Consider the following 13,581-nt stretch of genomic DNA (forward strand, 5'->3'; position numbering starts at 1 on the left):
GCATCGACCAAAATAACCCAATACGACGTAGCATAGAGACTTTCAGTCTAACGATACCTACATTTGATCCACTTGTTGTATGATTTTACTCAAAAACCCAATAACAAAAACACATTTTGTTGTGTGACGATGTTCAGCAATGTTAAAATGCATATTTTGTATTAGTTTTAAAGTGTAAAAATCATGGCTTGTTGATGAATTAAAGGTCTCCTATTCTACTGTTTTCCATCAATATATCACAGGTCTCAGATATATACAGAACATGTCTCTGATTGGCTGAAACACCAAACAGGTCATTGCAGCATTACCCATAATCCCCTCTGTTTCAGCCCTGTTTCCAAAGTGCTGATTCTCTGTCTGTTACTTTAGATGAGAATAAGGAGCCCCTCCCCACGCCCCTCTGAAAGACATTTGGTTACAAAGAACTCAATGGTGCTCTAGAGGAGATTCAGGTGATAAGGGGTGGGGGGGGGGGGGGGGGGGGTACTTTGGTTGCTGATTGGCTAATGGTTACACAAGACAAAACATCGTTATGACATCATAAAGTGGCCAAAATCTGATCAGCTCATTTTCAGACAGGTTTTTATAGAAATGGATCAAAAAGAGAGAGAATCTTTGTTCCTGAAACTTTCAGAGTCTCTTTCCACAGAGGGGACACATGTTGATGTAGAAGAGACATGAAGAAGAGGGACACATGTTGATGTAGAAGAGACATGAAGAAGAGGGGACACATGTTGATGTAGAAGAGACATGAAGAAGAGGGGACACATGTTGATGTAGAAGAGACATGGAGAAGAGGGGACACATGTTGATGTAGAAGAGACATGGAGAAGAGGGGACACATGTTGATGTAGAAGAGACATGGAGAAGAGGGGACACATGTTGATGTAGAAGAGACATGAAGAAGAGGGGACACATGTTGATGTAGAAGAGACATGAAGAAGAGGGGACACATGTTGATGTAGAAGAGACATGGAGAAGAGGGGACACATGTTGATGTAGAAGAGATATGGAGAAGAGGGGACACATGTTGATGTAGAAGAGACATGGAGAAGAGGGACACATGTTGATGTAGAAGAGACATGGAGAAGAGGGGACACATGTTGATGTAGAAGAGACATGGAGAAGAGGGGAAACATGTTGATGTAGAAGAGACATGAAGAAGAGGGGACACATGTTGATGTAGAAGAGACATGAAGAAGAGGGGACACATGTTGATGTAGAAGAGACATGGAGAAGAGGGGACACATGTTGATGTAGAAGAGATATGGAGAAGAGGGGACACATGTTGATGTAGAAGAGACATGGAGAAGAGGGGACACATGTTGATGTAGAAGAGACATGGAGAAGAGGGGACACATGTTGATGTAGAAGAGACATAAGGAAGAGGGGACACATGTTGATGTAGAAGAGACATGGAGAAGAGGGGACACGTGTTGATGTAGAAGAGACATGAAGAAGAGGGGACACGTGTTGATGTAGAAGAGACATGAAGAAGAGGGGACACGTGTTGATGTAGAAGAGACATGAAGAAGAGGGGACACATGTTGATGTAGAAGAGACATGGAGAAGAGGGGACACATGCTGATGTAGAAGAGACATGGAGAAGAGGGGACACATGTTGATGTAGAAGAGACATGAAGAAGAGGGGACACGTGTTGATGTAGAAGAGACATGAAGAAGAGGGGACACATGTTGATGTAGAAGAGACATGGAGAAGAGGGGACACATGTTGATGTAGAAGAGACATGAAGAAGAGGGGACACATGTTGATGTAGAAGAGACATGAAGAAGAGGGGACACGTGTTGATGTAGAAGAGACATGAAGAAGAGGGAACACATGTTGATGTAGAAGAGACATGAAGAAGAGGGGACACATGTTGATGAAGAAGAGACGTGAAGAAGAGGATTTTACACAATAGGTGACCTTTAAAGTACCCCCTCTTCCTGTGTGCAGCTGGACGGGGAGTACAGAGACTTCAGGGATCGGGTGCAGCGGCAGATGACGGATCAGGAGCGCCTCGTGGATAAGCAGCGGGGGGATCTTCAGGAGAAAGAGACGGAGATCGCAGACATGAAGGAAACAATCTTCGAGCTGGAGGACGAGGTGGAGCAGCACCGAGCGCTCAAACTGCACGACAACCTCATCATCACCGACCTGGAGAGTAAGTGAGCCCGACACGTCGTTATGGTCAAACTGTGACACTGTACCAGGCATTCAAAGTTTACTTTGATGTCATAATTATAGTATAGGAAAAACATCCTAAAGCATTATTTCACGAGACTATGAATGCCCCCGAGTCTTCAGTACCGTAATTTTCGGACTATAAGCCGCGCCTTTTTTCCCATTTTTCGACCCTGCGGCTTATATAACGGTGTGGCTAATCTATGGATTTTTACAGCTAACGGCCACTAGGGGACCTCCTAAATCTATGGATTGTTACAGCTAACGGCCACTAGGGGACCTCCTAAATCTATGGATTGTTACAGCTAACGGCCACTAGGGGACCTCCTAAATCTATGGATTGTTACAGCTAACGGCCACTAGGGGACCTCCTAAATCTATGGATTGTTACAGCTAACGGCCACTAGGGGACCTCCTAAATCTATGGATTGTTACAGCTAACGGCCACTAGGGGACCTCCTAAATCTATGGATTGTTACAGCTAACGGCCACTAGGGGACCTCCTAAATCTATGGGTTTTACAGGTTACAGTCCACCACCTTTAACTCTATGGGCTCTAAGGTCGGTCCGCGCCCCCCCCCCCCCACCTTTAAGCGGCGGGCTCCAGCAGGAAAAGCTGGAGGCCGGAAAAGAGTGAGACAGGTAGCGCGCAAAAGTAAAAGTGGAACCGAGAGTGGTACGAGAGACAGAACGAGAGCAAGACAGACAGACATTAGGAGAGCGAGACAGTTTGTCCCCGTACCACTGGTTGAAAACCACTGCTGTAGATCACTGCCGGTACGTGCTCTGGGAGCGCACCGTTTAAGTTTGAAAGTTGAAAAGTTTGTGTGTCTGAAACGCTATGTGATACAGTACAGTTTACACAGCACATGTTCTGTAGCTACTATTGCACTAAATGCTAACACTTGAATACGTTATGCAAATATGCAACTTGTTTGTTGAAATGTTAATAAATGGGAGCTTCCTCAAACAGCCATCTCTTTCCCGACAATCCCCTCTGTGCACGAACCCTTACATATGGTAATGAAACATTAAAACACCTGCTGCTTATAGTCCAGTGCGGCTTATATATGTACACATCATTCAATTTAGCTGCTGCAGCTTATATTCAGGTGCGCCTTATAGTCGGAAAATTACAGTATATATGTTTGTGGTATTGAGTGAGACATGCATACATTTTTTCTTTTGTATTTCAGACTCTGTGAAGAAGCTGCAGGACCAGAAGCACGACATGGAGAGAGAGATTAAGATCCTTCACCGCAGACTGAGGGTAAAGCATGAACAACTCCCAAATGAAACACGATGATGATACCAAATAATGATCAAATGACTCGGAACAGCATCAAAATACATGTTTATCTTAAAGTACAGATGAATGAATAGCTCCAACACACACAATTACCACTGTCTGTCCACTGTTGCCTTACCGTGTGTGTGTTGTGTGTGTGTGCAGGAGGAGTCGATGGAGTGGCGTCAGTTTCAGGCCGACCTTCAGACGGCCGTTGTCATCGCTAACGACATAAAGTCCGAGGCTCAGGAGGAGATCGGAGACCTGCGGCGCCGCCTGGTGGATAACCAGGAGAAGAACGAGAAGCTGTGCAAGGAGCTGGACGACGTCAAGACCCGCAAGTAAGAAACGCCTGAATGAGCTCCAGCGGTCACACTGACATCTACTGTGTCATGGTTGTAAACAAAGTGAGGGGAGATCGAATTCCACAGTTTAAAAAAAATCAGAATCAGAAACAGGGTTATCACCAGGTAGCGTGACACGTACGAGGAATTTGACTTGATGTTGTGGTGCATACATAAAAGTAAAGCAAAAATAAAAAAAACAGAGATAGAGAACTAGAAACATCTAAAAAATCTAGTAAAATATATTTATATAGTATTTACATAGAAATGGAATAAAATATGGAAGTCAAGACCCCTCTCCTGAGCCCTGTACTACGAAGCCGGATCTTCACTTAGCGGGCTAACTTCAGGGAAAACTCTGGGTTTCCGGTCCTACGACGCTGGTTCTCTTCTTACCAGGCTAGATCTCCATGGTAACTGATACTGAACGGCTAGCCTGGTCCGGAGCAGGTTAGGTTCCAGGCTAAGAGATCAAGTCATATTACAGGAGAAAGGAAATACAGAAAAACTGCCGTTGCAGGAAAGACGGCCGGCAAAAATCAACTGACTGTGTGAACGTGAAAATGAATGGAATTTCCCCTCCCATCTTCAGAGCAATCTGACTATTATAACATTAGCGTTAAGAAAGCTTACTTAGATATCTGCCACAACATAAGTAACCGGATCAGAGTAACATTAAGTACAGTCCCCGGCACTGTGAGTGCAGACGTTGATGTGTCATTATCATTCATATCACATCATATCACATCATAATGTATCATATATTTCCTTATCTGAGTCAGCTGAGCCGTATCTGGCCGTGCAACACTCACAGTGTCACATACTGTATGCAGAAGTATTATTTTAAGCAACACATTAAGTTGACGAAACACTCAAGTCAAATGTAATTCAAGTCACATCGTGTCTTAGACGGGGCAGTGATATCATAAACCTGTTCATGTACGCATTCAAACACTTGTTCTGTTACCAGCTGTATTCACCTTGCAGGTGCAGCTATGTGGCTTTTATCCTCTATAACAGGGATGGGCAACTGGCGGCCCGCGGGCCGCATGTGGCCACCGCCCTCACTTTGGGCGGCCCGCGAGTCAATTTACAAAAATATATTGGTTTCACAGTTGTAAACAAGCAAATCATTTGAACCAGACCCCACTTGTAATTAATAAAATTCACCGCTAGAGGGCGCTCCCCCCAAATTCATGAGGCCTGCAGCCAAGTGTATATTGTCTTCTGTTTACCTCGCGGCTTTCCTCCGTTAGCGGGAAAAGAAACATGAGCGCCCAAAAAAGAAAACTGAACCTAGAAAACCGTCTCTTTCAGCCAAAATGGGAAATAGATTATCTGTTTACAGAATTCAAAGGCAAACCTATGTGTTTGGTGTGTCTTGAAACTAAATCGGCAATGAAGGACTACAATTTAAGTCGCCACTACAACAGCACCCATAAAGACAAATATGAAAAGCACACAGGAGCTGCCAGAGTCGCCATCGTTGCTGACCTGAAAGGGAGAATATGCAGCAGACCTTTTTTACCAGAGCCACGACTACACAGCAATCGTCTCTCACGGCGTCTTATGCCGTTTCCCTTGAGCTTGCTAAAGCTAAGAAGCCCCTGTCTGACGGCGAAATGGTGAAAAGTTGTGCAGTCCAGATGGCTAAAGCATTCGGAGATGACAACATGGCTAAAAACTTTGAAACCGTCTCTTTGTCCCGTCGGACAGTGACACGAAGAATATTTGAAATACAAAATCATGTCGAACAAAAGGTAAAACAAGTCATGCATGACTGTGCATACTTTTCCTTAGCGTTGGATGAGAGCAATGATGTGACTGATGTGAGCCAGCTTCTCATCTACACACGGGACATTAACAGTTCATTTGAAGTGCACAAGGAGTTATTGAAACTGGCTTCTTTGCATGGCACTACCAAAGGACAAGATATTTTCGCCGCTGTTGAAAATGTTGTAAGTGCGCACGGAGGATTTCACAAGCTCTCAGCTGTTGTTACCGATGGTGCGCCAGCAATGCAAGGAAAGCGCACTGGATTTGCCGGCCTCCTCCGCCAGAGTGGCGTTGACTGTCCAATAGTGCACTGCATCATACATCAGGTGGGTAACATTATTGTTATCTATTCTAATGGATTTGAATGTGGGCATTCTTTGTAAAAAAAAAATCAGTCTAAATCAAATTTCGTTTTGATATTGCAGGAGGCTCTGTGTGCCAAATCAACGAACGTTAGCCATGTCATGGATTTAGTTACCAAGACTACTAATCTCATTCGAGGAGGGAACCAGTCTCTCAATCACAGGAAGTTTATAGCCTTTTTGGATGAAGTGAACGCCGCATACGGTGATTTACAGATAAGGTGGATGAGCCGTGGAAAATGCTTGGAGAGGTTTTTTGCGCTACGCGCAGAAATCCCTGTGTTCTTGGAGGACACCATCCAATGTGATACAAGTGCGTACTGCGCAAAACTCAGGAATACAGATTTTCTTCTCGACATGGCTTTCCTTGCGGACATTACCTCGCATCTTAATCACCTGAATATGCGGTTACAGGGAAGATGCCAAACCGTGTTGGATCTATATGCGCACATGAACGCATTTGTTACTAAACTGACTCTGTTTAAAGACGGATTTTCAGCCGACCGTCCTAATCTGGCGCACTTCCGGTCATGTGAAGAGATGCGCAAAGATGCCCCCGAATGTGAGAAAACATTACCCAAGTACAGAGCCGACATAGAAACACTGCAGCAGCAGTTTAAGAAGCGCTTTCAAGATTTCCACACCATGCAGCCACGCATCGAGTTATTCACTAACCCCCTCTCGGCTGCAATCATCGAGCAGCCCCCTGAGTTGCAGCTTGAAATGTGCGAACTACAGTCAGACCCCTTTCTAGCAAAGCGCCAGGAGAGGGGAATTTCCTTTTGGAGACTGCTACCCGAGTCCCGCTTTCCACTCCTCAGGGATTTTGCGCTCTCAATGGCCAGCATGTTTGGCAGCACTTACATCTGCGAGAGCAACTTCTCTATGATGAAGAACATCAAGTCAAGGGAGAGAAACAGACTGACAGATGAGACACTGTTCCATCTCATGCAAATCGGATGTACAAATGTTGATATTGACATTCAGTCTATTGTGCAGCAGCAGGAGAGGCCACAAGTATCTCATTAAGATGTATAGCTTACTGATCCAGCTGTGGGTGAAGTTCAGAAAAATGCATATGTTCTTGGTTTTATGTATGGAATGTGAGGGAAGCATAGAAACACAATACGAAGATGAATATTCGTTGTTAAACTCAGTGTTAGTGTTTGGTACAATAAACATTTATTGCCTATATATATTTAGTTATTTTCATTAAATTAGTAGCTAAAGTTGGCTATTTAAATGTTGTGGATATAGTATCCTGCCGATGGAAGTGAATGGTCACGAAGTGGCCCTCTGGTAGTGAGGAATTTTTTTTTTGGCCCTCACAATCCTCAAAGTTGCCCATCCCTGCTCTATAAAGTGTTTAAGTCATGGATGTTTAAAGTTTAACTTCTTCATATGTCTAATATTATAGTTGACTTTTCATTCAGGAAGTATGACGCTGCGCATTCAGTACGCTTGTCAATGTTTGTGATTGGTCAAATGTTGCTAACCCCGCCCCTTTCATCAGTTCTCTTTCCGGCTGAGTAACCCTGGCTTGAGTTACCGAGTTGATAACGAGCGTCTTAGGACCGCTTAGCGAGAGCGCGTTTGTTTTGGGTTAGTTAAGCCGGGTAACTCAAACATATCCAGGGTCTGTTGAACTGGATTCGTAGTACAGGCCTCTGAGGTCACACTGACATCTACTGTCTTATGTTTGTAAACAAAGTGAGCGGAGATTGAATCCCACAGTTTAAAAAAAGTAGGGCAAAAAATAACTATTGATATGGTTTATTTCGTAGCCAAGTGTCTAAGTGTTATTAGGTCTAATGCCAAATGTTATTGCCCCTCCACGGTAGCAGTTATTACCCATACAGTCTGTGTGCATCCATACATTTGTCTAAAAATGATTTATTTTTGTACGACTATCACCGTTAGCTACTTATTAAGTTACTTTAATCCAAAGCGGCCATTGTCATTCGTACACTGTACATATATATATATATTAATAATAATAGATTTAATTTGTTAGCGCTTTTACAGGTGCTCAAAGACGCTTTACAGATAATAGTGAAGAGAAAAGAAAAGAGAAGAAAGGAACAACAAATAAATATAAAGTTAAAGTTAAAGTCAAATAATACAAAAACAATCACACATGAAAAGCCAGATTGAAGAGGTGAGTTTTTGTTATTAAGTTATGTATTTTAATTATTTAATTTACAGATGCATTAATGTGATCATAACTTTAATTTTAACATCTGGTGGAGATACATTTTATGACTTAACATTTGGATTAATTGTGCAGCCCTTATATTAACCTCTGAATCAAAATGGTTCTTTACCCATAATGCAGTACAGTATATATCCTCTGAGTGTCCTCACTGATTAGAGTACTTTGTGTGTCCCAGGCAGGATGAGGAGCGGGGCAGAGTGTATAACTACATGAACACAGTGGAGAGGGACCTGGCGGCCCTCAGGCAGGGGATGGGGCTCAGCAGGAGGTCCTCCACCTCCTCGGAGCCATCGCCCACCGTCAAGACGCTCATCAAGAGCTTCGACAGCGCCTCACAAAGTATTTAAATATTAACAACTTCCTAAACTTAAAGGTCACCTATTGGGCAAAATCCACTTCCTCATGTCTCTCCTACATCAACATGTGTCCCCTCTTCCTCATGTCTCTCCTACATCAACATGTGTCCCCTCTTCTCCATGTCTCTCCTACATCAACATGTGTCCCCTCTTCCTCATGTCTCTCCTACATCAACATGTGTCCCCTCTTCTCCATGTCTCTCCTACATCAACATGTGTCCCCTCTTCCTCATGTCTCTCCTACATCAACATGTGTCCCCTCTTCCTCATGTCTCTCCTACATCAACATGTGTCCCTTCTTCTTCACGTCTTTTATACATCAACATGTGTCCCCTCTTCTCCATGTTTCTTCTACATCAACATGTGTCCCCTCTTCTCCATGTCTCTCCTACATCAACATGTGTCCCCTCTTCCTCATGTCTCTCCTACATCAACATGTGTCCCTTCTTCTCCATGTCTCTTCTACATCAACATGTGTCCCCTCTTCTCCATGTTTCTTCTACATCAACATGTGTCCCTTCTTCTTCATGTCTTTTATACATCAACATGTGTCCCCTCTTCTTCATGTCTCTTCTACATCAACATGTGTCCCCTCTTCTTCATGTCTCTTCTACATCAACATGTGTCCCCTCTTCTCCATGTCTCTTCTACATCAACATGTGTCCCCTCTTCTCCATGTCTCTTCTACATCAACATGTGTCCCCTCTTCTTCATGTCTCTTCTACATCAACATGTGTCCCCTCTTCTTCATGTCTCTTCTACATCAACATGTGTCCCCTCTTCCTCATGTCTCTTCTACATCAACATGTGTCCCCTCTTCTCCAGGTCTCTTCTACATCAACATGTGTCCCCTCTTCTTCATGTCTCTTCTACATCAACATGTGTCCCCTCTTCTTCATGTCTCTTCTACATCAACATGTGTCCCCTCTTCTTCATGTCTCTCCTACATCAACATGTGTCCCCTCTTCCTCATGTCTCTCCTACATCAACATGTGTCCCCTCTTCCTCATGTCTCTCCTACATCAACATGTGTCCCCTCTTCTCCATGTCTCTTCTACATCAACATGTGTCCCCTCTTCTCCATGTCTCTTCTACATCAACATGTGTCCCCTCTTCTCCATGTCTCTTCTACATCAACATGTGTCCCTTCTTCTCCATGTCTCTCCTACATCAACATGTGTCCTCTCTTCTTCATGTCTCTCCTACATCAACATGTGTCCCCTCTTCTCCATGTCTCTTCTACATCAACATGTGTCCCCTCTTCTCCATGTCTCTTCTACATCAACATGTGTCCCCTCTTCTTCATGTCTCTTCTACATCAACATGTGTCCCCTCTTCTCCATGTCTCTCCTACATCAACATGTGTCCCCTCTTCTTCATGTCTCTTCTACATCAACATGTGTCCCCTCTTCCTCATGTCTCTTCTACATCAACATGTGTCCCCTCTTCTCCAGGTCTCTTCTACATCAACATGTGTCCCCTCTTCTTCATGTCTCTTCTACATCAACATGTGTCCCCTCTTCCTCATGTCTCTTCTACATCAACATGTGTCCCCTCTTCTTCATGTCTCTTCTACATCAACATGTGTCCCCTCTTCTCCATGTCTCTTCTACATCAACATGTGTCCCCTCTTCTTCATGTCTCTTCTACATCAACATGTGTCCCCTCTTCTCCATGTCTCTTCTACATCAACATGTGTCCCTTCTTCTCCATGTCTCTTCTTCATCAACATGTGTCTCCTCTTCTTCATGTCTCTTCTACATCAACATGTGTCCCTTCTTCTCCATGTCTCTTCTTCATCAACATGTGTCTCCTCTTCTTCATGTCTCTTCTACATCAACATGTGTCCCCTCTTCTTCATGTCTCTTCTTCATCAACATGTGTCCCCTCTTCTCCATGTCTCTTCTTCATCAACATGTGTCTCCTCTTCTTCATGTTTCTTCTACATCAACATGTGTCCCCTCTTCTTCATGTCTCTTCTACATCAACATGTGTCCCCTCTTCTCCATGTCTCTTCTTCATCAACATGTGTCCCCTCTTCTTCATGTCTTTTCTACATCAACATGTGTCCCCTCTTCTTCATGTCTCTTCTACATCAACATGTGTCCCCTCTTCTTCATGTCTCTTCTACATCAACATGTGTCCCCTCTTCTTCATGTCTCTTCTACATCAACATGTGTCCCCTCTGTGGAAAGAGACTCTGAAAGTTTCAGGAACAAAGATTCTCTCTCTTTTTGATCCATTTCTATAAAAACCTGTCTGAAAATGAGCTGATCAGATTTTGGCCACTTTATGATGTCATAACGATGTTTTGGCTTGTGTAACCATTAGCCAATCAGCAACCAAGGTAACCCCCCCCCCCTTATCACCTGAATCTCCTCCTAGAGCGCCTATTGTGTCCTGTTGAACCAAATGTCTCTCAGAGGGGTGTGGGGAGGGGCTCCTTATTTTTCATCTAAAGTAACAGACAGAGAATCAGCACTTTGGAAACAGTGCTGAAACAGAGGGGATTATGGGTAATGCTGCAATGATCTGTTTGGTGTTTCAGCCAATCAGAGACAGGCTCTGTATATATCTGGGACCTGTGATATATTGATGGAAAACAGTAGAATAGGGGATCTTTAACTCATGCAGTGTTTCTCAGGGTTCAACGTTTGAAGTCCCGACATGAAAGCATTTAGAAAGCTCGGCTCCTGATTCAGGTCATGACATATTCAGTTATAAGTGCAGCGGTTTTTAATTGATCTTTATATCTTCTGTTCCCTCAGGTCCCCCGGCTAACGGCACTGCGACTGTTCCTCCCTCCGTTCCTCCGACAGCAGTCGCCTCTCCGCTGCCTCGCACCCCCCTCAGCCCGAGCCCCATGAAGACCCCCCCGGCAGCAGCTGTCTCCCCCATACAGGTACAGGAGGAATGGCATTATGCGACACACATCTGAAATGTTATCATATAATGCATCTGATTCAGGTGTACAGATTAGAACAGCGGTCGGCAACCTTTTTGATATGCAGCCTCGCTGCGGGGAAGCAGTGTGTGGACCTCTTTCACCTGTCAGCGCAACTTACATAATGCCGTTTAAACACATTTAAATAATTGGTTTAAACGGCATAATAATAATGACGACCGTCCGCTCTGTGATTCTCCAGAACACAGATGGCCAGTCCGCCCCCGTGTAGCATACTGGGCTTTTAGCTAAAGACACAGCCACGCAAAAACGACGGCATTTGTACAGCTCCTTATGGGTAGCTTCCTGCGATTTGTGAAGTGCCGGCGCAGCAGCAGTGCTTTCCTCCGTGCTGAAACGATCAGCACCGCACCACGGAGGAAAGCGGCAGAAAGTCACCTGGAGTTAAAGAGAGCGGGGCTGCGCTGCGTGCATGGCTTCCTTCTGCAGGTAACGGGGAGACGCGCTCTGGCGGCGGTCTCGTTCAGGATCCGGAAATCTAATTTAAAATATTTTGCACTCTTATTCCACTTATTCCTGTGTGCCACTGGTTACGGTGGTGCCGCGTGCCACCGTAACCAGTGGCAGTGCCAGGGGTTGAATGGCACTGATGAATTTATATAATTCATGTGTATATTCTTTTTATCCACTCTTTTACTAAATGTATAAAAAAAATGTACGTCATGTAATTGTTGTTTGGAGACACTCGGTTAATACCTCGGGTATTCTTTCCAGATATTTCTAATATTTCTTTGTGATTTTATTATTTATATACATGTGTATGTATATTATTTTTTTTCGAGACACTCCATAATATGTATGACTACATTTTTGTATCATTGTTTTAATAATATTTGTTCCTAGTTTGTTAATATTTGTTATGTTGTTCATTCTAGAGACACTCCTTACCTGGCTCGATGTCAGCTGCCAAGCCGCTGAGCGACAAGAGGCCGAGCTACACGGACATCAGCATGCCGGGTGAGGAACACACCACACTAGTTCCACTATGGATGATGAAACATAGTACTGCTCACCCTCTGACACTGAGACCTAACAGAAACTCTCGCCACTTTTCTTTTGCAATGTAAAGCTTAAGAACTCAAAAGCAACACTGCGCAGTATATCAGTTTTAATGCCATAGATTCATTTAAAGAAGCATAACAATTCAATCTACTTATAAAACCTTTTCCCAAGTGCAAACAAGAGTTACAGGCGTTGGGGAAAACGGTCTACATGCTAAACATATTGAGTGTTTTACAGAAATATTATGGCCTTTAGATTCAAAAGGAGCCGATTTGGGTACGTCAACAAGATTAGTAAACAAAATGTCTACCATACCACCTACAGTATGTTATGTAAATAATATAGAACATAGAATGGGATAATAACATTTTAGCTGGAGTGTTTTTTTTCTTTTACGATAGACTAAATCAAAATGATATTCATTTAAGAATTTCAAATTGTGAGGAGTACGTTGAGCCTCAGACTCGTCCCTCCTCTGCACTAAGCGCTTCAGGCAGTCCTCTGTGCCTGAAGCCATCAGGCTGCACAACGCGTACTGGACATTAGGGTGGTCCTAAGTGGGAAAGTCTAAGCTCCAACCCCCAGAATTCATTCTATTAGTCAAGAAAACTCTCCTGGTGAATGTTTTCAATCTGACAACATGTACCCCCCCCTCATCAACCTGGAAGTGTAGCCTCAGTGGTAGCACCGTGGCTGCTGGTGTGGCAGCCCAGGTCCATGAGGAAGGGGTACATGTTGTAAAAGTACAGATACTCGTGTTTAAAAATAATCTTGTAAAAGTAGAAGTACTGACTAAACTTCTTTACTCAATTCAAAGTAAAGAGGCTTTGAAATGTACTTCAGTAAAAAGTACCCATAACTAGCAGCTGTTTTAAAGAGTACCTGACCTCCCTTTATATTAATAGAACAATAATGTCATTGTTAGCTAATGAATGTTTCCATGCTGAACAACGGCAACATGACAACGTTTCCATTGGTCCCTCTTCTTTAGAGAAGACCAGGAAATGATGGATACACGGATCGTGTTCAAATCAATAGGCACGCAATGACTCTAAATAATAATGATCACGCCACCAAACACACATTCA

General features: G+C 43.7%; 2 protein-coding genes across 2 annotated transcripts in view; both read left to right on the forward strand.

The window, feature by feature from the left end:
• Positions 1 to 1,839: 1,839 nt before the first annotated feature.
• Positions 1,840 to 13,581, forward strand: part of specc1la (sperm antigen with calponin homology and coiled-coil domains 1-like a) — a 35,848-nt gene continuing 24,106 nt past the window's right edge. Inside the window, exons 1-6 of the mRNA XM_079688815.1 lie at positions 1,840 to 2,165; positions 3,382 to 3,455; positions 3,639 to 3,814; positions 8,346 to 8,509; positions 11,295 to 11,428; positions 12,367 to 12,448. Coding sequence (XP_079544941.1) covers positions 2,003 to 2,165; positions 3,382 to 3,455; positions 3,639 to 3,814; positions 8,346 to 8,509; positions 11,295 to 11,428; positions 12,367 to 12,448 — 793 coding nt within the window. The 5' untranslated portion in view covers positions 1,840 to 2,002. The remainder of the gene's footprint in view (positions 2,166 to 3,381; positions 3,456 to 3,638; positions 3,815 to 8,345; positions 8,510 to 11,294; positions 11,429 to 12,366; positions 12,449 to 13,581) is intronic.
• Positions 5,648 to 7,256, forward strand: LOC307043888 (general transcription factor II-I repeat domain-containing protein 2A-like). Its single transcript, XM_079688818.1, has 2 exons — positions 5,648 to 5,919; positions 6,019 to 7,256. Exons 1-2 carry the CDS (start codon positions 5,836 to 5,838, stop codon positions 6,982 to 6,984), a joined length of 1,050 nt encoding a protein of 349 aa, XP_079544944.1. The 5' UTR covers positions 5,648 to 5,835; the 3' UTR covers positions 6,985 to 7,256.

This window comes from Notothenia rossii (genome assembly GCF_949606895.1).
Source record: "Notothenia rossii genome assembly, chromosome: 6".
Classification (NCBI taxonomy): domain Eukaryota; kingdom Metazoa; phylum Chordata; class Actinopteri; order Perciformes; family Nototheniidae; genus Notothenia; species Notothenia rossii.

Coding starts and splice junctions, on each gene's coding strand:
- LOC307043888 (XM_079688818.1), top strand. CDS start 5,836: ATGCAAGGAAAGCGCACTGGATTTGCCGGCCTCCTCCGCCAGAGTGGC. Junction 5,920..6,018: donor TGCACTGCATCATACATCAG/GTGGGTAACATT, acceptor TTGATATTGCAG/GAGGCTCTGTGTGCCAAATC.